This window comes from Anomaloglossus baeobatrachus, chromosome 6, assembly GCF_048569485.1.
Source record: "Anomaloglossus baeobatrachus isolate aAnoBae1 chromosome 6, aAnoBae1.hap1, whole genome shotgun sequence".
NCBI classification, from domain to species: domain Eukaryota; kingdom Metazoa; phylum Chordata; class Amphibia; order Anura; family Aromobatidae; genus Anomaloglossus; species Anomaloglossus baeobatrachus.
Genome location: NC_134358.1, coordinates 490,030,778 through 490,057,096, shown reverse-complemented (window position 1 = coordinate 490,057,096; position 26,319 = coordinate 490,030,778). Strand labels below are relative to the sequence as shown.

Here is a 26,319-nt window from a genome sequence, read left to right as displayed (position 1 = left end):
AGAGGTAGTATTGCTACTGCTGTAAGTACGTTAAGTAGGTGATACTGTGATTGCTCGCAGTATCACACACACACACACACATATATATATATATATATATATATATATATGTCACAGCATAACCTACATAATGTATATACGTATGTGTATATATATGATGTATGTATATAATGTATGTATGTATACATTGTTTGTATATACATAATGTATATGTCACAGTATCACTTACATAATATATATACAGCAGTCTATATACATTATATAAAGGTGATACTGCAGCTGCTGTATATACATTATGTCGGTGATATTGCCACAGTGTATATACATTATAAAGGTAATCTGAACTCTGAGACCCTCACAATCCCAAGAAAGGTTGTTTTGAAGAGCACCATGTAAATTGAGCGGTGGTCGATCATGCGCACTGCGGCACCATTCACATGGGGATCTTCAAATTAATCCTTTAAGTGAGTGGTGATGGTCATAGCATCATAAACACAAAATTCACTGATCGAGGCTGATGGATGTATGTGGGCTGGTGGGGTTTGTGTGCCAGGGCTGCTTTTTGGTCCCAGTCCAGCCCTATCTGTAATAATGATAAAATCTCACATTTTTCCTTCTATTGTGTCCCCCACTCTCTCTTTACCACTGTATAGTGTTGCGGGCGGGGGCCACCGCCGCTTCTCTCTCTCGGGGGCCTCCTCGGATCCGGGTTACTGCTACGGCTCAAGTGGTGACCGGACCCGGGCTCCCACGGCTGCCCGTCCTCACAACCGTCGGAAAGGGGGATATGTACAAGGGAGGTTGTTTCTGTCTGTGACGCCACCAGTGGGTTGCGAGAGGGATGTTGGCACCATCGCTGCCTGGTGATGGGGCACCCGGGGCTGATGGAGCGGGGCAGCAAGATGGGATCCCCTCCACGGGTAGGGGAGGTGTAGTCTCGGGGCCCGCGTGTCGAACAAGGGAGTAATGGCTGCTGGAGGTGGCGCACCGGGCCGGGCCGGGGGACAGTGGTGTACCCACAGTTCAATAATTTCACACAAGTCCAGTAGTAAACCAAGTTGCCAGTGGCCGGCTGCCTTTGGGGGGTGCATTCGGGTCACTCACCCAGGTTGATGAACAGATATCCCTTCCTCCTGCAGTTTGTGTTTCCTTTTCTTTTGGACGACTTCGCATGGAACTGAGAAGTTCACTCCCGGTTCTATTTGTGTTGGGAGCTGTGGCCCGCGAAAGCTGACCCTTGGGATTTCAGTGGGTTCTTGGTGGACACCCCATCCCCTGTGTTGGGCGTCCGTTTCGCTCTTTCTGGGCAGTAAATTGGGACAATGTCTGGAACCTTGTGCCCGGCTGGTTAATTGGAGAGGGGCTTGCAACCTTCCTCGTCCTAGGGTCCAGGCACCCCGACTGTGCACGGCCTCCTGACCGGATTCCCGCTGTCGTTACCGGCGGGCTACAACCCTGCCCCGGTCCACTTTAGGTCTCCCGCGACCGGATCTCCATCGCCTGTGGCTCTGTTCACCGTCTGCCACCTAGCCAAGTAGTCCAGGGGCCACTACCCCTGACTACCACTGCACTGTCAGCTCCACTTCACTTCCTCTAGATTCCACTGTCAGTACTCAACTGTTGTGTTCCCGCCTCTGACACCTCAGGACCCCTAGGTGGGCGTTCTCATCCGCCTGACCCCGCCCACTGGTATGTCCCTATTATCATGAGGGGGTGGCTAGGATTTAATGGCTGTGTGTTATGCCTAAGTGTGGGTTTGGTGATAACAAGGAGAATGTATACCTTTGTGACACCTGGTTTTGCCAGGGCGTCACAATAGCATAGTACCCGTGCTGGCCAGGCATCCTTATCCTGTGTAGTCTGGCTAGGATACTTATACCTGATCCGCAGTTACAGTGACTATATGAGGTTCTGGTTGCTCTCGGTATACAGTACAGACCAAAAGTTTGGACACACCGTCTCATCTCTAGAACAATTATTAAGAGGAGACTTTGTGCAGCAGGCCTTCATGGTAAAATAGCTGCTAGGAAACCACTGCTAAGGACAGGCAACAAGCAGAAGAGACTTGTTGCGGCTAAAGAACACAAGGAATGGACATTAGACCAGTGGAAATCTGTGATTTGGTCTGATGAGTCCAAATTTGACTTCTTTGGATCCAACCACCGTGTCTTTGTAGAAAAGGTGAACAGATGGACTCTACATGCCTGGTTCCCACCGTGAAGCATGGAGAAGGAAGTGTGAAGTGTGGGGGTGCTTTGCTGGTGACACTGTTGGGGATTTATTCAAAATTGAAGGCATACAGAACCAGCATGGCTACCACAGCATCTTGTAGCGGCATGCTATTCCATCCGATTTCCGTTTAGTTGGACCATCATTTATTTTTCAACAGGACAATGACCCCAAACACACTTCCAGGCTGTGTAAGGGCTATTTGACTAAGAAGGAGAGTGATGGGGTGCTACGCCAGATGACCTGGCCTCCACAGTCACCAGACCTGAACCCAATCGAGATGGTTTGGGGTAAGCTGGACCGCAGAGTGAAGGCAAAAGGGCCAACAAGTGCTAAGCATCTCTGGGAACTCCTTCAAGACTGTTGGAAATCCATTTCCGGTGACTACCTCTGGAAGCTCATCAAGAGTGTTCAAAGCAGTAATCAAAGCAAAAGGTGGCTACTTTGAAGAACCTAGAATATAAGACATATTTTCAGTTGTTTCACACTTTTTTTGAAGTATTTCATTCCACATATTTTCATTCATAGTTTTGATGCCTTCAATGTGAATCTACAATTTTTAGTCATGAAAATAAAGAAAACTCTTTGAATAAGAAGGTATGTCCAAACGTTTGGTCTGTACTGTAGGTAGAACGAAGCTTTATAAGGTCACAGATGACTGCAGACGTCTCGCTGTGATGATTTATCTGCAGTGGAGGTACACTTGCTAATAATCCTGTGCACCGTCACCGCTGAAGTGCATTCCTTTGCTTATAATGACTTACTAGGGGGCAAGTGAAGGGGGCTGTTATTTAGGTCCCAGCCAATCCCACAAATCTTTGCTGCTATGTTATTACGCAAACACCTGTGGTCTATCTGAACTGGTAAAAACAAATGAGACATGATCGGAAAATAGGAAAAGGCTAAAATAGTCACAGTGGAAAGTGCTGCCCGTTTGCCAAATCTGCCCCTTGAGGTTTCTGTTGCTGGACATCAATATAACAAGAGATTTAACATGTCTCAGCCATCAGACGGCGATACGTCTCACTCAGGAACTTAAGGCCTAATAACACTTTAGTGAATTATGGAATTAGTTACAAATGATCTGGATGAAAACTTAGGCAAATGTGAGTCATGAGCAGAGCGCACTGATTAGAGGCACGGCCACTGCGCACTCATTACTTTGTATAGTATCCAACTTCACTATTTTTTACTTTCTTTGGCATAAAGTCCTTTTCAAACCTTGTTTTAAAGCGACTCCATACCAAACACTGAAGAGACGCTGAGCCCAGTGATTGGCTGCAGCGGTTATGTGTGGTGTAGTCGTGATGTCACGTTACTGCGCTGCCTGTCAATAAAGACTGTGCGCAATGGAGGAGAGGCGGCGCTGGACCAGTGGTTGTTCTGTATAGCTGATTTTATTATTTTTATCTACAATAACCCAATTAAGTTAAAACAATTATAGGTGAAAAAACTATTTTAAGGGTATATGCACATTGCATCTTTAAGACACTGGAAAAACTGCTGAATTTTTCAAGGCGGACATTTTCCTGGAGCATTTTTGCTGGCGACTTTGCTTTCATTTTTGATACAAAATTTTCCTGAAAAAAGACCCTGTGTACACATAGGACTTCATAATTTTGATAAAATGTCTAAAAGTTAGTGCAACCTTTCTGGCCTTTTCAACCCTATGCAGCTCCTGCATGGACACTCCGGAGGTCCTTGACTACAGCAGTGATAGTACAGCCATTCATCAGCTGCAGTCAGTCACTGGCCTCAGCTGTGATGCTTATATGTATTGAACATATAGCCCTCAGTCCAGTAGACCACTGCGCAACCAGCTCTGTCCTCACCTATTGTACCATCACCCATTCCCTGTAGACTGTGAGCCCTCGCGGGCAGGGTCCTCTTTCCTCCTGTACCAGTCTGTTTTGTACTGGTTGTTGTACGTATACCCTCTTTCACTTGTAAAGCGCCATGGAATAAATGGCGTTATAATAATAAATAATAATATCATATGACCAGTGATTGACTGCAGCAGTCACAGAAATAATAGATATGATATCACCAGGGTGGTACCATTGGAGCAGTGCAGGATTGAAAATGTGAGTAATGGTTATTTTATCATATTAACACATTTATTTTGTTGTGAAAGAAAAACAGACAACCCCCTTGGTATTGTATCTTATTGATTCTTTATATTATATTGGTTTTTTAGTAAGTGATGGGCGGACCCGAACGGTAAAAGTCCAGATCAGCGTGGGTTCAAAAATACCTGAGCACCAACCTCAGGTCCGGAGTTCTCAGGGAGCTCCGGGAAACAATCCGGGTCCGGTAACTTGGGTAATTAAAAAAAATAAAGGAAAAATAAAGAAAAAAAGGGGAAAGCAGGCGTGTTATACTTACTGAGTTTTTCGCACGGCTGTATACTGCTTCCAGGGCCCCTCATAACCCTCATACGTATTGCTTCCTCTGCCCACCGACAGTCCCCGCGTCTTTGATTGTAATCAGACGCGCCCCCACCCTGTGTGACAGCGTGTCTGACTGCTTTCAATCAGAGAAACTATCTGTTTTTTATATTAGTGTAAGAATAAATAAATGAAAAAATTGGCTTAGGGTCCCCCCATATTGTGTTACCAGCACATATAAAGCATACAGCTACAAGCTGCAGCCCTCAGCCGTGTACTTATCTTGGTTGTGTATCAAAATAAAAGGGACCGCATGCTGATTTTTTTTAAAATTATTTAAATACATTTTTAAAAAAAAAAAAAAAAAACAACAACGCGCAGTCCCCCTCAATTTTGACACCCAACCATGGGGGTTGGTATTCTCAGGATGGGGAGACCTCAAGCTTATTGGGCCTCTTTATTAACCTCAAAAACACCCAGGTCTGCCGTAATCCACGACGATTCCAGCTCAGCTACAGTACTTAAGGCACTGTGCGCCGATATAGAACATGACCGCCCGCTGTGTAGTTAAGGCAGTGCAGTTTTGATGTGATAGTGATGTAATTTTTTGCCAGGAGGCGTAGATTGGGTGCAGGGATATGGTGTTAAAATTTCAGCACCAAATCCGCATCTCTTGGACAAAAAAATGCATAAAATTGGTTTTAATGCTTCTCTGTTTCAGTTTCTGCCAGGAGGTGCAAATTTGTTGGCACAGATATTTCAGCACCAAATTTGTACCTCCTGGCAGAAAACCGTACCGAAATGGCATCAAAACCGTTTTTGTGCGTTTTTTTGGCTAAGAGATGCAGATTTGGTACTGAAAATTTTACACCATATTCCTGCAACCAATCTACACCTCCTGGCAAAAAAACTCATCAAAACTGCATGCGGTATGATGCGATAGTGATGCGGTTTATTGCCAGGAGCTGTAGATTGGGTGCAGAAATTAAAGCATATGTAATCCAAAGGAGAAAGTTGTGGGGAGATTGCTCACCGTTAGTTCTGCAGACCCACTGGTGTGCGGATGTGGCTGGCTACCATAAATTAAATAGAAAAAAGGAAAGGTTCAGCACAAAAAGTTTCCATTAAAAATTCTGTCTTCTTTATTGAGAAATCGCATACATGATAAAATAAAAAATGTCCCATGATGTAGACCTAATAAGGCCTCTGCCTTATGCGTTTCGAAGATGACTACTTACTAGAGATGAGCGAACCGGTCGCGGTTCGTCTCGAGGTCGGTTCGCCGAACGGAGGTCCCGTTCGAGTTCGGTTCGTCGAACCGAACTCGAACCGCATAAGAAACAATGGCAGGCAATCACAAACACATAAAAACACCTAGAAAACACCCTCAAAGGTGTCCAAAAGGTGACAAACAACTCACAACACAACACAACACAAACACATGGGAAAGTGACAAGGACATATACTCATGCGAAAACAAAAGAGCTGGACAAGGAAAAAGAGGAGGAGACACAGATATAGGCATAGCACACCCTTCTAAAATCATGTAAAACACCGCAAGGTGACTCCAAGCGGAGTCTCCCTTTTTTTTCCAAAAATTGGGCCACACACCCACCCCTTCAGTGGCAGCACTTGTGCCCCAGTTGTACACTTCACAGATAGATTTGCATCAAGCACATTCAAAAATACGCCATCCTTAACCTTCCCCAGGATGACCCCGGGGTAGGTAGCAAAGTCTTTGCTGAACCATGACTTGTTCATCTTGGCTCCTTTTAAAAAACACAGCAAGCAAGGGTTACTCCAAGCAGAGTCTCCCCTTTTTCCAAAAATTGGGCCACACACACACCCACCCCTTCAGTGGCAGCAGTTGTGCCCCAGTTGTACACTTCACAGCTAGATTTGCATCAAGCACATTCAAAAATACGCCATACTTAACCGTCCCCAGGATGACCCCGGGGTAGGTAGCAAAGTCTTTGCTGAACCATGACTTGTTCATCTTGGCTCCTTTTAAAAAACACAGCAAGCAAGAGTTACTCCAAGCGGAGTCTCCCTTTTTTCCAAAATTTGTGTCCCACACACACCCACCCATTCAGTGGCAGCACTTGTGCCCTAGTTGTACACTTCACAGCTAGATTTGCATCAAGCACATTCAAAAATACGCCATTCTTAACCATCCCCAGGATGACACCGGGGTAGGTAGCAAAGTCTTTCCTGATCCCAGCTCTGTTCATCTTGGATCATTTTTAAAAAACACAGCAAGCAAGGGTTACTCCAACCGGAGTCTCCCTTTTTTTCCCAAAAATTGTGCCCCACACACACCCACCCACTCATTCAGTGGCAGCACTTGTGCCCTAGTTGCAAACAGGATGTTTTGATTTGCATCAAGCACATTCCAAATCCACAAGCATTTACTCTCCCCAGGATGACACAGGGGGTAGTAAATTCCTTGTGGATCCATGACTTGTTCATTTTGATGAACGTTAGTCTGTCCACATTGTCACTAGACAGACGCGTGCGCTTATCTGTCAGCACACACCCAGCAGCACTGAAGACACGTTCAGAGACAACGCTGGCAGCTGGACACGACAAAATCTCCAAGGCGTAAGTGGGAGAGCTCTGGCCATTTTTCAAGATTTGAAGCCCAAAATAAGCAAGGCTCCATTTGCAAAGTCATGGCATCGATGTTCATTTGGAGATACTCCTGTATCATCCTCTCCAGCCGTTGACTATGTGTCAGACTTGTTGTCTCTGGTGGCCTTGCAAAGGAGGGTTTAAAAAAATTATGAAAAGATTCCATAAAATTGCTGTTACCAGCACCAGATACAGTCCTACTGGTACGGGTAGACTGTTGAAGATGACGAGACCATCCCATGTTTGTCAAGTTACAACTGGGAGATTCACTCGCTGCACCAGGGTGGTTTGGTGGAAAAGCCGAGCTAAGATCGAGTAACAGCTTCTGCTGATACTCCTGCATACGTGCGTCCCTTTCTATGGCTGGAATTATGTCACAAAATTTGGACTTGTACCGGGGATCTAATAGTGTGGCAAGCCAGTAGTCATCATCACTTCTAATTTTGACAATACGAGGGTCATGTTGGAGGTAGTGCAGCAAGAAAGCACTCATGTGTCTTGCGCAGCCATGCGGACCAAGTCCACGCTGTGTTTGTGGCATAGAGGTGCTAACCGTTCTTTCTTCCTCTGACATCTCCCCCCAACCTCTTTCAACTGAAATTTGACCAAGGTCTCCCTCATCCGCTGAGTCTTCCATGTCCATGGACAGTTCGTCCTCCATTTCTTCATGTTCTCCTGCACCTTCCTCAACATTTCGCCTGCTACCATGCGCCCTTGTTGATCCCTGTCCCCCATGGTCCCATGCCTGCCGCGTTGGTGATGATGAACGTCTGGACCTTGGAGATGTTGTTATGTCTTGCGCATATGAATCCTCCTGTAGTTCCTCCCCTTCCTGTTGTCCCACCCCCTGACTCCGAATAGTGTTTAGCGTGTGCTCCAGCATGTAAATGACTGGAATTGTCATGCTGATAATGGCATTGTCAGCGCTAAACATATTCGTCGCCATGTCGAAACTGTTCAGAAGGGTGCATAGGTCCTTGATCTGAGACCACTCCATCAGGGTGATCTGCCCCACCTCTGCATCTCGTTGGCCCAGGCTATACGTCATGACGTATTGCACCAGGGCTCAGCGGTGCTGCCACAGTCGCTGTAACATGTGGAGAGTCGAATTCCCGCGTGTTGGCACATCGCATTTCAAGCGATGAACCGGCAGGCCGAAAGACTTCTGGAGCGATGCAAGTCGCTCAGCTGCGGCGCTTGAACGGCGGAAGTGAGCAGACAGTTTTCGTGCCCTGGTCAGAAGGCCATCTAGGCTGGGATAGTGTTAAAAATTGCTGGACAAGGTTCAACACGTGAGCCATACAAGGCACGTGTGTCACTTTGCCCAGGCGAAGGGCTGCACCCAGGTTTGCAGCATTGTCGCACACGGCCTTACCAGGCTGCAGGTTGAGTGGAGACAACCATTTATTAAACTCGGACCGCAGAACTGACCACAACTCCTCAGCTGTGTGACTCTTATTCCCAAGACATGTCAAGCTAAAGACCGCCTGATGACGTTGCGCTCTGCTGCCAGCATAGTAATGAGGGGTGCACATCACGCACAGAGTGACTTACACTATTACAGCGGAAAGCCAGCTAGGAATTAGCTGGTTTTTTTGCTGCTAGAACTGTTCTCGAACATATCTAGAACTATCGAGCTTTAGCAAAAAAAGCTCGAGTTCTAGTTCGATCTAGAACAGCCCCCAAAATCACTCGAGCCGCGAACTGGAGAACCTCGAACCGCGAACCACGCTCAACTCTACTACTTACTCATAGGCAGAAATTAAAGCACCAAATCTGCATCTCTTGGCAAAAAAACGCGGTTTTCTGCCAGGAGATGCAGGTCTGTGACGAATGCAGGAATAGTACTTTGTGATTCGTTATGAATAATTTGAACACAATTAGTTACTATTCACCGATCACTAAATACTAAAATTTATTAGGGTACATGCCCACGGTGAGTTTTATTTATGTTTTTGACTCAGTGTATCTTCACTGTATTAAAAACTGAGTTTTACAGTACAAGCAAACTGGATGGGATTCATAGAAATCTCATGTCCGCTGTGCTTTTTTATTTTTATGCTGTGTAAACTGACCTGCGGTGCGTTTTTACAAGCCACAGTATGTCAATTTCTCTTGCGGGAACGCTGAGTCTTTGGTTCAGAATTTCCCCATAGACTTGCATTAGATGCGGAAAACACATAAGTTTTTGGTGCGTTTACACAACGGAAATGCATTAAAAAAAAGCATATAATCCGCACCTAATAATGTAAATATCAGGAAGCTTCAAAAACAAAACAGCTTTATTTAAAGGATGACACATCCAACAGAGACAAATAAGATACTGATCGTGGAAACATAGCCTTAGTATGTCTTTTTTGAAGGGGGGGGAGAATGCAAAGGAGAACATACAAGTTACATGCTTATTTGGGTTTATTCTAATAAGCCAATTTATGGATGTCACTAGTCACTAGTGCAGCTGCGCAGGGGCCCAAGAGGTAAGGAGGCCCAATTCTACCTCTAAAAACACTGGTGGAATTGTGCATTATGAGGAGCTTTTGGACTGAAAAGTGCTGACCCCTGAGCTAATTCTAACACAAACTCTGTGCAAATTCTTAGATACTAAAGATATTCTTTTATGGATTTATTATTCATTTATTACGTTAGCCTAAGTTCACACTTCCGTATTGAAAATTAATTTGTCTGTTGCACTTTTAGGATCAAACAAGTGGAGTAATCTAAAAAAAAACAAACATTAACCTGTTGTATAACTGAGGCAAACAGAGACCTCCATTGATTATTATGGTGTTCGTCTGGGTTCTGCTACGTTTTTACACTGGAAGAAACAATTTCTGCATACTGCACTTTTTCTTTCATGCCAAAACTTGGCACATAATGGTACCAAAACAGGCCCCATAATAAACATTGGGGTCCCTCAGCATTCTATTTCCATCAGTTTTAAGGGGGAGGTTCGTGCAGCGTCACAGCGACGTCAATCAGCAGGCCACCAATAGAGGACGGAGAGCAGCCGCATTAACGACACTCCCACCTCGTTGACGAAGGACGCAGGAACGCTGTTGTTCGTCGTTCCTGGGGTGTCACACATAGCAATGTGTGCTGCCTCAGGAACGACGAACAACCTACGTCCAGCACGAGCAACGATATTTTGAAAATGAACGATGTGTCAACGATTTGGTGAGGTATTTGTGATAGTTAGCGGTCGCTCACATGCAACGACGTCTGTAACGAGGCCGGATGTGTGTCACGAATTCCGTGACCCCGACGACATATCATTAGATACGTCGTTGCGTGTAAAGCGGCCTTTAGGAGCACAGACGCAGCCAAAATGAGCCATGCGCATGCACCAGATTTCCAGGAGCTGGTGGTGATGCCGGCTAGTGGAAATCAAAATGTCATGCTCACAGGGGCGTAATAACGTGGAAAAATGGCCAACTAGTCTGAGGAACTAACATCTCCTGCGACTAGTCACAGGCCTAAAGTGGAGTTTATAACTTGTCTTTTTAAGGCTATGTGTCCACGGTAGAATGTACCTGCGGATTTTTCTGCATGAAAATCCGCGACTTTCGCGGCAAATCCGCACCCGCGGATTTGCCACGGATTTTGATGCGGATTTTTTTTTTTTTTTTTCCCCATTCTATACCCAAATCCGCACCAAAATCCGCAACAAATAATTGACATGCTGCAGATTTTTCCGCATCAAAATCCGCGGCAAATCTGCAGCGGAAAAATCCGCAGCATGGACACAGCATTTCCAAAATGCCATTGAAATGGCTTGGAAGTGCTGCTGCTGCAGATTTTCGGGAGATCCGCGTTAAATCCGCGACCAATCCGAGGCAAAATCCGCGGTAAATCCGCAGCGTGGGCACATAGCCTTAACATTCATATTAGCTAATAGTGTTATACAGGGCTGGGTAGGCAGGAAATCTGGACATACAGGCATGAATGCTGCTGGGTTGGAGAGTATAGGAGACCTGACAGGTTTCCTTTAATTTTAATGTTTTATTAAACAGAATGTCATTTTTCTTGTTATAATTTAGATAAATAATTCACTGTACCATAATGATTAACCTGCCTGTTACTGATATCTGTGCTTCTTTTCCTTATACCAGGATCATTGAATTCAGAAGGCCAGTAAAACTGAAGGATGTGCTGCAGAAAGTTACAGATGTGTTTGGGCAAACGTTGGACTTGCACTATGCAAACAATGAGGTAATCGTGCTTTGTTTTGATAGATTCTTGAGTCCCAGAGGGCTTCTTATGTGATGACTTCATCTGGCCTGTGTGTGTTAGTGTTGCAGTATTAACATATTATCCGTCCTCAAATTATGTCACCCCCAGATAGGGACCAGTGAGAGTTCTGGATTTACTACACCACAATTATCCCCAACAGCTCCAAAAACTTGTGCTATTTTTTTTCATTGCATCTTTATGCTGATTTGAGATCTAACTTTCAAAAAGGGGGAGCTTCTATACTTATACAAATTCAAGATTTACTACTTTTTAATATGCCATTTAAAAATCTTTACTATTTCTTTCCCAGTAGGCCTGTGTGACCCTGTCTCTCTACTTTTATTTTCCTTGTAGATCATATACACATAATCTAATCAGGCTTGTTGTCACTAATAATGACTTGTACATATGTCTGGTGCTGCATCTAAACAGTGCATACGCAGAGATTGCAGACCGCGCATGCGCATTGTGGCAACAAGATATCTTGGCCAATGTGCACGGTATAGGTGGGCAGTGCTGGGATCAAGAAGGTGGACTGGGCAGATACATAAGAAGCAGTGAGCGTGGAGGAAAATAATTGAGGGAAATGCAGTTCAGGGCTCACTCATGGAGCCCCAACATGCCCACAATGCAGCTGGCAAAGAAAAGCAGTGACCTGCATGTCTCAGGTGTATGGTGAATATTTTGTTGTTAAATTATGTGCATCCTTGTATGCAGGATGCTCGAAGGCTCCCCCTAGTGGCAACTCCAAGAAGCCAGATTACGTTATTTAGCTGATGTCTATAGGGGTTTAGTGCTCTGGCTTTGAAAATGAAGCTCCAAATGCTAAACTGGTATATTGAGAAATTAACTAGTACTGCATTTTTTACCTAAAATGACAGAATGATAGAAGGCACAGTCACTGTAAAGTGTAAATTTACCATTGGAACCATTTTAGAGACAGATTTGTGTGATATTCCATGATGCTCCTCTAAAGCTGGGTTTACACACTGCAACATCTCAAACGACATCGCTGTAACGTCACCGGTTTTGTGACGCAATAGCGATGTTGTTTGCGATGTTGCAGTGTGTGAAACCTATCAGCAACCCGGCCCCTGCTGTGAAGTTGTAATCGTTACAAATCGTTCAGGACCATTCCTAGGTCCTTTGTTTCCCGCTGTGCAGCATGCATCGCTAGAAAGTTTCAGTGTGTGAAAGACTTTGCAGCGACTTTGTTAGCAACTTCCCTTTCAAAAGGCTGCTTATCAACATCCCCAACAACCAGCTAGGTCGCTCTGCAGGTCCGGATCGCTGTTTCGTTGTTGGCCAGGTTTGCCTGTTTGACAGCTCACCAGCGACTTAGCAGAGACTTAGGGAGGTCGCTGTTACGTCACAAAACCGGTGACGTTACAGCGATGTCCTTTGCGATGTTGCAGTGTGTAAACCCAGCTTTATACAGGTCAAGTCTCACAAACTTGGCGTAGTACCCTAGATGTTCATGTAAGGATTGCAAGTTTCCCATTGAGATCTATGAGATGTAGTGATGTCCAGATGGAGGTGTGCGCCCCAGACACGACGTGAAGAGAGCCACATAATAGTCCTAGGATAATGATCATTATGAAATGCTCGATTCATCCTGAACAGATGAAGCGGCATAGTGGTCAAAATATTGTAATAAAAGCAATATCTGGGGAATACATTAATCTATGTAATCACCTCCAGCAGGTTTTTATATGTGACGTCACACTACCATAGGGGGGCATTTACACTAGCAAGTGGCGGCCATTAAATGACTGCCAATCTCCTACAAAGATTAGACAAATCAACTGCTGCCCTTCTGATGTCTAGAGAAAACACCTAAAGTTCTGTTTGAACTGAATTATAACCTTGGCTTGAATTGCGACAACATGCCACAAATGTTTGGGACAAAACAGTGGAGTAAACTAATAGATGGTTTAGAGTTAGACTATCAAGTTCATGCTGTCTACATATTGGACGTAATTTGGAAATCTTCTCCATAATGTCTATTGTCTATAAATGAGTAATACTATGTTCATATCTGTTTACAGCTGATTGTACCCCTGAAGTATCAGGATGACCTGGATAAAGCCATAGAACACATGGATATGAATCCCTCTCACAAGAGCTTGAAGATATTAGCGAAAGCACCAATTAAGAGTATAGTGAGTAACCAGCCTGTCTGCTGTCACCACGTATTCGTTTGTTAGAATCTTAAAATATAATTTGGTTGTTTTTTATTTATATCCATTTTTGGGAAAACTGGATAATAATTATCATGGACGTCATTGCTGAAAACTCCAAGGAACGAAGGTCATAATGAAAATGTCTTTCACTTGTTCCATAACCTACAGTTTCTACAACCTGTGGCACCAAAGCATCATCACGACATGAAGTTATCAAGGTCCATGGGAGACATTCTGGGTTCCCTGTATAAAGATGCTGGAAAGACGAGGAAGCGTTCAACAGGTAAAGAAACATCTCTTCACGCTTAGAACATTCATTATCTATCTGATATCTACTGATATATCTATCTTAAAAAGGAAATTGCAGCACCAGAACACTGAGGGCGCGAAGCCTCCTGGGCAATGACCAAACCATCCAGCCAAGAAAAGCAACTGGAGGAACATACCAAAAATTAGTGCAAAAAAAAATTGTTTTTAATGGCCCATTTGTGGCGATGTTTTGGTTCAGGAATGAGTGCTTGGCTTGATCACACTTTCATGTAGTTTCAATGGATAAAAAGGAGAAAGCTACACCGTAACACCTCTAAATGAGGCTTGTCTGTCCTGGAAACAAAGGAATCGGATGGTGATAGACCAAATATGCAATACTTCTTTCTCCCAACATCATATGTCAGTACTGTTAAAAGCTGAAAAGATAATAGCGCAAATAGGGTCTTATCTGAATGAGAAAGAATGTAGCGGCTTCAGCTCCTCCACATGTAGTGACACTAAGAAGATCTGGAGACAATGAGTTAAATCCGTGCTACCGTAAAGAATGAAAAGATGCCAGAAATCTTGGATATGTAACTTGTTAGTCAACGCCATTCCACAGGGCAGATCTGGAGTGATCTGTACTCTGAAACGCGTTAACTGATTAAATAAATCACATATCCAGGATTACTGGCATCTTTTCATTCTTCTATGGCAGCGTGGATTTAACCTCTTCTCTCCGTATCTTTTAACATTTGTCAGGGAACAGTCAGGAGTCATCCATACACATGAGATGACTAGCTGGTCCCTAATGTGTATTGCGGCCTTTAGGAAAATACATTCTACACATGAAGGCTATTTTGAGCCCCAACAAACGATGTTGGCATAGAGAAGACTCACCATGTTAAATGTCAACACTAGAGATGAGCGAACTCTATGTTCGGTGTTCGTACCAAACATAGACTTTACAAAAAAACAGAGTTCAGGTGCTTTATGTATGCAAACCACTCACATGAGCATCGCTGTGCTCGGGTTCGCTCATTGCTCAGCACAGTGCTAGCTGCTTGAAGTGTTTCATCGGCTCGCACTGGGGGTAACATCAGCATGATCGGATATAGTGTGCACCAAACAAAATAAAATATGGAAAAACCATGCTCACCTGCCCCCGGAAGCTGTCTGCATGTGGGTGGTGGCCCAAACTGCCCAATTAGTGAATTCCATTGGGGTTCAGGTCAAGTCCGGGATCAAACCAAACTTTATCTACAGTCCGACTGAACCTTCTAAACCAAACTTCAACGGGTCCGCTCATCTCTAGCCAACATCGAATTGTTTTGTTCTCAGGGGAGTTACACAGACAGCAGAGATGTCTGGAGAGGACGGAGATGTTTAGGTGTTTCATAGCAGAGTGCTCCCGTGTCCCTCGCTGAACATATATGTAGATATGTGCACTAATTCAAACTGTTGCAGTTAAAATATGGAGAGAAAAAGGTTAATAAGCCGCGCTGCCGTAGAAAGGAGGATCCATGTAGAAGGAATGATTATATTTGTCTACGCATTTCACAGCCTTATGGCTTCTTCCTCAGGACAAATCATTCAAACTAATTAAAACTGAGGCATCTATGTATAGGGGAGTTGGGATGAATAAGTGGATAGCTATTGAAACTGTATGTTTATAGTTTTTTTTTTTAATTACAATAATTGCTTTTTCAACTTTTTTGCTACTTCATACAGCAGTCACCAGGGGTGGAGTGGAGTCTGATCACTTCATTAATCCCCCAATCAATCTGTATTTGTACACCCTTGCTAGGTCCTTACCCTGTCATCTGATGTGATAGTTTCTATATCACTGATGAATACTACATCACTCAGTGCTGCGGAAAAACGAATGTTTGTGCATTTCAACTTTGTTCTGTTATTAAGGCCCCTTTACACACTGCAACATCGCAAACGACATCGCTGTAACGTCACCGGTTTTGTGACGTAATAGCGACCTCCCCAGCGACATTGCAGTGTGTGAAACACATCAGCGACCTGGCCCCCGCTGTGAGGTCGCTGATCGCTACACATCTCTCAGGACCATTCTTTGGTCCTTTGTTTCCCGCTGTGCAGCATGATCGCTAGAAAGTCTCAGTGTGTAAAGGGGCCTTTACAGCGACTTCATTAGCGACTTCCCTTTCAAAAAGCTGCTTTACAACGTCCCCAATGACTAGCTAGGTCGTTCTGCAGGTCCGGATCGCTGTTGCGTCGTTTTCCAGGTATGCCTGTTTGACAGCTCACCAGCGACTCACCAGAGACTTTGTAGCAATCCCGGCCAGGTCGGGATCGCTGGTGGGATCGCTGAAAGTCTCAGTGTGTAAAGGGGCCTTTAGTCTGACAAGACAACTTTCAACAAGTAACAACCACGCAGCAATGTATAAAGCTTTCTCAAACTTCAGAAATGTAACTAAACCACTTAGTCCTCATTGTGATGAATCGATAAGTAGACTCGAAGCTTGTGTATATTTACAGTCTCCGTTAAACTCACTTCTTCAGTACAGTTGTGTTTAGATTCGGCTGACATATACAAATGTTGTATCACAGTTTTACTTCCCTGTTTCATCACCTAAATGTTAATGACTCAGTTAACCTAGTTTTATCTTATTTAAAGAGGGCCTATCATATCTGTTTTGGAAAATACTTGGGTTCCCCATACAATAACAATTCTGGAGAACTCACGGTTGTACAGTTCCTCAGTTATTTCTCTTAGAAATTTATGAAAAAATTGACAAAGGAGTGTTACCATTTGTCCTGTCATAGGTGTGTATGTCCTTATACTGGCAGCTGATTATACAGTGTCAGACTACATAGGGATACTCCTAAACTGGTAACACCTACTAAAGGGTTATAGTCGTCTTTAGACATTATCATCTAATGCTGATAGTTGGGGGTCTGACAGCTGGCACCCCCACAAAGGATCTCCAAAGGATAAGTGATAAAAATAACCCATAAAGTCATGTATCATATACGAGGTAGGAACTAAATAAGAGTTCTAAGAAAAAACTTCCCAATATTGTTAATTTATGGAGAACACAAGTATTTACTAAAACTATCATAATAGAAGGGCTGACAGGTTTATTCTGACAACAGGGCCCCCAAATGGCCGAGCCTAAACGACTGTTTTTTATATTTCGTCAGGATCCTTACACACGGGGCGCAGCTCTCCTCCTCCTGGGAGTGTCCCTGATGAACAGCAGCAAATTGCTCGCCAAAAATCTATAACCAGCATTAACAGTGAGGGAGAATTCATTCCTGAGGTAATACACATTGCTGTTTTATATTATATAAAGCATAATGAGATTGTTTAGAATTAGCATTAAGCCCTTTATGAAATTTGAAGTACATGTAGTTAACATGTTGGTGATGAGTGTATACAGCAGGTTCAGGAGCTGAGCCCGATTCTTATACTGCATGTGCCAGCTGTGGTATGCAGCTGGAATCTGTCTCGACAGCAGCAACTGGACCTAGATCCAATCACTGCTATTTAGATACTGCTGTCATTCACCTATAGTGAGTTTTAAGTGAGTTGATTTGATGAATGAGGCAGCTTTGTTGCAAATAGGCCCCCCATGATTGTAACATAGGAAGACGATGAGATTACCATGGTAGCCAAGAGCCTACTGTATGCCCCTATTCCTGCCATCTTTTTACTAGAGTGGTAACCTGTAGGTAAATAGCATTTAAATCATCCCTGGCAAGGTTACTGCAGCATCATCTACAGGGAAAAAATGAAGTTACATTCCTTGTCCACTGCACAGTGAGTGCGGCTGTAATCATTCCCTAGTATACTGATTGACAGTCTGCTCTCCAGCATGTTTGTGCAGCGTGTGTGCAGAGCAGGATGTCAATCAGTGTTGCAGGGACTGATTACAGCGCATATAATGTGTAGTGAGCGGTAACTATAAAGCCTATTTCACACGTCTGTTGAAAACACACACATTTTGCACGGCCCATGGCGTAGGTGCATATGTGTGTGTGTTCAGCGTGTGTTGTCAGTGTGCTATCCGTGTGACATCTGAATAACACACGGACAGCATGAACTTCTATACTTACCTGTCCCCGCTGTTCCGGTCTCCAGTGCTTCTGCTGCTTCTGTGTCCACGGTGCAGTGAATATTCATGAGCATAATGAGCGGGCCCGGAAGCAAGTAACAGCAGCGCTGAGGACCGCAGGGCTGGAGACAGGTGAGTATAGAACATAATTTTATTTCAGAGACACGTGTTTTCTTTGGTACGTGTCACACGGATCACATCACTGTGTGGACCATGTGACATCAGTGCTGCCAGAGAAAAACAGACATGTCGCCGTGTGGAGCACATGGACAGGGTCCATGTCAAAACACGGATATATGTGCAAGCCCATTGACTTTAACCCCTTAACGACCTTTGACGGATCTTTCCGTCATGGAGCGTGTGCCGCTAAGCCCCGCCCCCTGCTGCGGGCATGATGCGGCGATCCGCGCACATATCAGCTGTTTTCAACAGCTGACATGTGTGCCTGCATGTTACGAGTGGAATCGCATTCCACCCGTAACATTAACCCCTTACATCTCGCTGCCAAAGTCTGGCAGCGAGATGTGTATATACGCGCGGTCACGATTTTTACTTACCGCCGCCCCCACCGGAAGTCACCTGAGTGATCATGTAACTTTCGGTGGTTGCCATGGTAGCACAGGGTCATGTGATGACGCCTGCAGCTATAACGAATCACTTTAGTTTTCACTCGGCCCGGAGGCCAGTGAAGCAGGAAGTGACCGTATGTGCTGTTTACAGCTGTCTAGCTGTGATCAGCAGATAGGGAAGAGCGATAGGATTGCTGATCGCTATAGCCCCCTAGGGGAACTAGTAAAGTAAAAAAAAGTTTTAAAAAATAAAAAAAAAACAAAAAAACCTAAAAGTTCAAATCATCCCCTTTTCACCCCATTGAAAATGAAAGGGTTAAAAGAAAATAAAAATATACACATATTTGGTATCGCCGCGTTCAGAAATGTCCGATCTATCAAAATATAAAATCAACTAATCTGATTGGAATTTTTTTGCCACTACGCCGTTTACCAAACGCCAAAATTACGTTTTTTGGTTGCCGCAAGTTTTACGCAAAATGCAATAACAGGAGATCAAAACGTAGCATCTGCGCAAAAATGGTACCATTAGAAACGTCAGCTCAAGACGCAAAAAATAAGCCATCAGTGAGCTATAGATCTCAAAAAAATGAGAACGCTACGGGTTTCGGAAAATGGTGCAAAACGTACGCCACTTTTATTGAACAAGCTTGTGATTTTTTTTTAATTCCTTAGATACAAGTAAACCTATATATGTTTGGTGTCTACAAACTCGCACCGACCTCAGGCATCATACCCACACACCAGTTTTACCATATAGTGAACACCGTGAATAAAACATCCCAAAAACTATTGTGCCATCACACTTTTTTTGCAGTTTTTCCACACTTGGAATTTTATTGCTGTTTTCCAGTACACCATATGGTAAAACTTATGGTTTCATTTAAAAGTACAACTTGTCCCGCAAAAAACAAGCCCTCATATGGCAAGTTTGACGGAAAAATAAAAAAGTTACGGCTCTCGGAAGAAGGGGAGCAAAAAACAAAAACGGAAAGTGCCTGGGAGCTGAAGGGGTTAATGGGTCTATGTGTGTCCATGTCTCCGGTACGTGAGAAAATGGACGTCACATGTACCGAAAACATGAACATGTGAAAGAAGCCTAAAAGCCCCCCGCACTGCACTGATAATAGCAAGGGAGTGTCTACAGGCTACACAAGGATAAAACCTTATTGTCTTCATGTAGCTGCTGCTCCAGTAAGCCAGGCATGATGTATATCTGTAGGTTAATAGCGTTTTATTACTTTTAAGAGTAATTTTCTTTTAAGATATCAATTTCTGCATTGTATGACTCAAAGGCCCCCATTCATCACTTACGTTTTGTATGGTTTTTTTGTCGTTTTGTTTTCGTTACTGTTTGTTTGGGGTTTTTTTAACCAAATTCTTCATAATGGTGTACACAGGTTGATGAATTTTGTGCAATATCAAATATGACCTTTTTGTCTTTTCCTTTTTTTGTTACCATAAATAAAATTAGACAGGTTACTAGCGGATAATTGTGTGCAAAAATCTTGTGACGTTTTGAAAAGTCACAAATTACTAAAATTTAAGAATACGGAAACTGATGCTCCTATTGTCAAACAAAAAAGAATGCAGATAAAACCAAGTAAAATAAAAATTAAATAAAGTCACAAACACAATGATGAATTGGGTCCATAATATCTATTTTTTTATTTTACTTTCTTTCTACAGCTTGTGGATCCTTTCATCAGTCCAAATGGTTCTTTATCTAGTAGCTGTCAGTCGCTTGATCAATCCTTGGACAGGTATGAAGGTCATGCTTTCCTTTAAATTGCATATTTACTGAGACTGTAAAGGTCTGCACAGCGAAAAATGCTTTGTTTCTAAACCAAATAAATGTTATTTAGGATAGATGTTGGATTGACACTGCATCACTTGAAGAACTCACATTTTGATTAATAAAGAATTAATAAAATAGTCTTTATACCGTGTATGTAAAAAAATGCCAAAATAATGCATAACAAAAATTAGGATACAGAGCCTGTAAAGCCCCCCACTCCGAAGGAAGCAGAGGTGCAAATAATGTTCTTTAGTATAACACATACAATATATTTATAGTTACTTTATACAAATCCTCTATATTGCTTCGACCGAAGAACAAGACAAATAAATCTGCATGCTGCCGCATCAGGATAGGACTACTCCGCAAAAATAGTGGCTAAAAGAAGATTTAGTTGTAAATTACCCAACCCAGCTTGGGGTGAAATGGCCTTAATTTGCCAAAGATGTTCTTTCCATCTTATTGATCAGTTTAGAGTTAAGGACCATAGTTCCAATGAAGATGTGGAGCACAAAGATGTTTTATGATAAATTCCCCTTTGAAGTTTGCAGGAGGGAGTTGCCATGTTGTGAATGTCTTCTTGGCAACTTGTGGTACTTGGTGTTGTGCCGTATGCTCCTGACATTTCACTGGAGACCCGACTCTGGCTACCATGAGAACTTTTATTGCTCATGACATGATTGGACAAGGGTGTACCTTAAAAATGGCATGACGTAGCAAGAGCTTTAGTTTTTCTTTTTCTGTAGTTTCTTTAAGGGGTACTTTGCACGTTGCGACATCGCTACTGTGATCTCGTCGGGGTCAAATAGAAAGTGACGCACATCCGGCGCCGGTAACGACGTCGCAACGTGTGAAGCCTAGAAGCACCGATAAACGATCGCAAAAGTGTCGAAAATCGGTGATCTGTGTAGTATCGGTCATTTCCATAATTTCACTGCAGCGACAGGTACGATGTTGTTCCTCATTCCTGTGTATGAAGCCGCAGGAGTAAGAATATCTCCTTACCTGTGTCCCACCTGCAATGAGGAAGGAAGGAGGTGGGCGGGGTGTTTACGTCCCGCTCATCTCCGCCCCTCCGCTTCTATTGGCTGCCTGCCGTGTGATGTCACCGTGATGCCGCACGACCCGCCCCCTTAGGAAGGAGGCGGGTCGCCGGCCAGAGCGATGTCGCAGGGCAGGTAAGTGCGTGTGAAGCTGCCGTAGCGATAATGTTCGCTGTGAGTAATCACAGCCCCTTGATTACGTTGTGTTTGAGGTTCCGCAATGCATGCTAGAAGATTCACACGAAACCTCATCAGAAGTGTGAAAACATGAAGTAGGCATAGAGCGGGAGTGGTAGGAAATGTTTAATTCTTGTAAACTACAAAAGTGCTTCAGTTCTAGAATTAGCATGTTAGACATTAAGAATTAGATTGTTCAATATTTTTCAAACAAGCCCTTTAAATTACTTGGAGAAGGCAATAGTGCTGTATGCAAACATAAAAAAAATGGGGAAAACCTTTGCCCCCAGCTGGGTGTCTCCTGGGTAAACATTCCACAGATAACTGAGGCAACTGCTTCTCATTTATTGTCAGACGCAAGGAAAGGACATAGGCTACATCACAACACATGGAAGCACTTACCCTAAGCGTCACTGGTTTCCTAACCTTTCACTGAGTATTATTATTATTATTATGTGTTAATATATGCTAATTTCTTATGTGTTTTTATTGTAAGACGGAATTGCTGTTTTATTTCTCACCATGATGAGCTAATAGGTTATATCTACTCTAAAACGTGGCATTGACATATACAACTCATCCCACAAAAAACAAGCCCTCATTTAGCTATGTTAATGGAAAAAAAAAATGTTTGGTTACCACTAGTGATAAGTGGGCTTGGGTGCTCGGTACTCGTAACTAGTGATGAGCGGGCACTATCATGCTTGGGTGCTCGTAACTAGTAATGAGCGGGCACTACCATGCTTGGGTGCTCGTAACTAGTGATGAGCGGGCACTACCATGCTTGGGTGCTCGTAACTAGTGATGAGCGGGCACTACCATGCTTGGGTGCTCGTAACTAGTGATGAGCGGGCACTACCATGCTTGGGTGCTCGTAACTAGTGATGAGCGGGCACTACCATGCTTGGGTGCTCGTAACTAGTGATGAGCGGTCTCAGGTGCTCTGTATTCGTAACTAGTGATGAGCGGACACTTCCATGCTCGGGTGCTCATAACTAGTGATGAGCGGACACTACCATGCTCGGGTGCTCGTAACTAGTGATGAGCGGGCTCAGGTGCTCTGTATTCGTAACTAGTGATGAGCGGGCACTACCATGCTCGGGTGCTTGTAACGTCACTAGTGATGAGTGGACTCAGGTGCTCTGTATTCATAACTCGTGATGAGTGAGGACTACCATGCTTGGGTGCTCGGTACTCGTAACTAGTGATGAGTGAGCACTACCATACTCGAGGGCTCGGTATTCGAAAAGAGCGGTCGGACGCACTGACGGGTGCATTTCTTGTATCGTGTACAATGGAAGTCAATGGGAAACTTGAGCATTTTCTACCGGAAAAATGCTCGTGTTTACCATTGACTTCCATAATATTCTGTACTTGAGTCGAGCCCCTCTGACCTGCTCAATTCAAGTACCAAGTACCTGAGCATGGTAGTGCTTGCTCGTCACTAGTCATTACTAAATTATCTGAATGTCAAAATCATGTACAGTAGGTCTGAAAGAAGCAGAAAACATCCGGCACTATCGATTCTGATATTAAAATTGTCTTTAATTCTATTTTTCCTGGTCAGTGTAATATCTGTAACTAGACCCCACCATTATATCACTACCATGTGTCAGTCATAATATCGGTGTCTTCTCATGTGGCAGTGCAACCGGTAGCCCACAAAGCACCAGAGCATTGGTGCGGTTGTTGCATCTGCATTCCTCATAGCTCTGCTGGTGCTAAAGGTCTGTTTTTTTAGGAGGATTTGTCTAAGTACCAGGCAACACATTTATTGCACAAATATTTGTCTGCAAAGTTTTTCTTGGCTAACAAATAATGCATAACACCAGATTAATTGGTAAGTCTAGATGAACTAAAAAAAGTCAAAGTAAATGTGACAAATCACAGCCGCAAGATCTAAGTACACCGGATATGTCGCAACTTGTGTGTGGTTCATAAACAATATACAACACGTGTGTGTATATGTATGTACTCTGTGTGTGCATATATGTATATATATGTATGTATATATAATATATAGATATATTTTATATATATATATATATATATATATATATATATATATATATATATATATATATATATATATATATATATATATATATATACATACATACATACATACATACATACATACATACATACATACATACATACATAAATATATATAATATATATAAAATGTGTAAATATACCCATGAGCAACAACCATTTTGGCGCTATAGAAATAAATGTATTATTATTATTATTTTTTTTTTCTGCTGGATTAGCGCCACCTGCTGGTTACTGGTTCAGTTGCTGACAGATTGAGTAGGTTTGTCTAGCCTGATTTATGGGTCAATAGAACATAATACATGGAGTCAAAACATGCATTTTTTTTTTTTTTAAAAAATGTTTCAAATTAGAAAAGAAAAATTCTAAATATAGATAGCCAAATTGATGTATTCAATTTCCTAATGGGCAATAAAAAGCACAAAAGAAAAACAATTTACAAGCATTAAAAACACAAAATGTGGCATAAAAAAGTCAAAATGTGATAGTGTTTCCTCTTTGGAACCATTGGGGCCAATACATTTTTAAGAAATAAATATCTCTGAAAGAACCACACTCTTTGCAGCCCAAGAGCTCATCACAATGCAGAATTCTGCCTGCTTTGGAGGTGAATTTGAGTCCTCTGACCTCTTCGGCCTCTGTGCGGCCACTGGGGTTGCACCAATAATATGTCTACCTCTGAATTGGTTTTCAAGAGCAGATCCTGGTGAAGAAGGTATGCAGGCAATGTTGTTAGTTTTATTTAGCACGTCAGACCGAGCTCACATCAGCGGTATTTTGGCGCAGGGCCGGATCCGGTACAAATGCGTTTCAGCTTAATTCACCTCCAATGGAGTCGCGGCGGAATACGGTCACATGCATAAACGCATTTGTACCGGATCCGGCCCTGCGGCAAAATATCGCTGATGTGAGCGCGGCTTCACCTGACAGATCTTTAGGAGGTGCACAGGTAGCTGTCACACCTAGCTCTAGTCCTTTGGTGCATGGGGGGGTGCACTGACCTTCCGTCACATAAGGTCACATTTGTATTAAACTGGCACATTGTAGGTGGCCCTGTTATCACTGTTATATTGGGCAAAGGAGGGTCACAACTTTAGGAACAATAAATATGGAATATGCTCTAATTCTTAAAGGGAATCAACCATTAGTTTTTTGCCCTTTAAACTACAGGCAGTTCCATAATGACTTTAGGATACTGATTAAAATGATACTTTTAGTGCAGAAATCTGAGGCTTGATTGCAGAATAATCCTTCTTCAAACCTTTCAAACCTTCAGAAATTATGTAATTGATGCATTGTCTTGAGCATCGGGGCGGGACTTTGTGCTTTGGGTCTTTTTAATCAATCCTCCACTTGCTTGCCCCTTTTTGTTTGTTTCAATTTCGAGCTGCGCCACCATTACCGCTGTTGGCGGTGCATGCGTATAGCTAGTGTGACTTTGTCTTCAATAAAATGGCACTGTGTACCGCGAACTCCAGCTCCATTTTATTGAAGACAATGTGGAGATGACTATGAGTGGTAGTGGTGCGTGTGCAAATTGTATTTTTGCTGCTCATAGTCATCTCCACAGTGTCTTCAATAAAATGGCGCCGTAGTTCACGGTACACGCATGTGCTGATTTCGGTGCCATTTTATTGAAGACTTCACATTAGCAATATGCATGCGCCGCCAACAGCGGTAATGGCGACATAGTGCAAAATTTAAATAAAGAAATGGGGGGCAAGCAAAGCGGAGGAATGATTAATAAGATCCGACCCACAAAGTCCCCCCGATGCTCAAGACAGTGCACCAGTTACGTAATTTCTGAAGGTTTGATGAAAGATCATTCTGCAATCAAGCCTTGGATTTCTGCACTAAAGGTATCATTTTAATCAGCATCCTAGCGCCATTATGGCACTGCCTGTACTTTATACACCAAAAACCTGGCGGTTGGCTCCCTTTAAAATGCATATCACAACACATCCTAGCTTTTTTTCCTTCTAATCCCATTGGCTTCATATATAAATTAAAACCTAGATACATATAAAATCTACTCTGTTACCAATGTACAGCTCCTCCTCTTCACTATCTTGTGTGCCGTTGTAAGACAACTGGCTGCAGCATGCGCCTCCCCCCTCTGCCAAAGAGTAAAAGGGTTGTTCATTACTGGGACAACCCCTTCTTGTACCCCATGTTTTCCCCTATTAAAATAATAACACTTATACTCACCTCCACTGCTTGCGCCGTTCCATCAATGTCAACCCTTGCTCTCCTGGGACTCCTGCGAGGTTGTGACGTTGTGAGCCGTGCAGTCAATTACCGCCAGCTTCACTGTCCCCACCTTAGGATGTATAAGTAATCAAGAGAAAATGAGAGCTGTGGCTTCCGCTCACTTTCTGTTGATTACCTATAAGCCTGTAGGTGGGGACCATGTAGCCGGCGGTGATTGGCTGAAGGGCTCGAATGACGTTACAACCTTAAATGAATCCTGGGAGAGTGAGTGCTGACACTAATGGAATGGCGCAAGCAGCGGAGGTGAGTATAAACTTTATCATTCTAATGGGGAAAACCTGAGGCAATGGACAACCTCAACGGGGGCAAACCTGGTCCGAGTAGTGGACAATGTTTTAAACTAGCCATACTGTGCATATCAAAGCCCATCATTTTAGGATTGTTTCACAATTGTACAGTTATTTATTTA

The 26,319-nt window shown here is 43.3% G+C and overlaps 1 protein-coding gene across 2 annotated transcripts in view; it reads left to right on the top strand.

Moving 5' to 3' along the window:
- Positions 1 to 26,319, top strand: part of LOC142243456 (mitogen-activated protein kinase kinase kinase 3-like) — a 173,107-nt gene that overhangs the window by 128,566 nt on the left and 18,222 nt on the right. For both annotated transcript variants that reach the window (XR_012724376.1, XM_075315399.1), the window contains exons 5-9: positions 11,357 to 11,456; positions 13,526 to 13,639; positions 13,829 to 13,943; positions 17,084 to 17,202; positions 20,256 to 20,329. Coding sequence is in view for 1 of the 2 variants with exons in the window: in XM_075315399.1 (XP_075171514.1) it covers positions 11,357 to 11,456; positions 13,526 to 13,639; positions 13,829 to 13,943; positions 17,084 to 17,202; positions 20,256 to 20,329 (522 nt within the window). In the remaining variant the exon portion in view is untranslated. The remainder of the gene's footprint in view (positions 1 to 11,356; positions 11,457 to 13,525; positions 13,640 to 13,828; positions 13,944 to 17,083; positions 17,203 to 20,255; positions 20,330 to 26,319) is intronic.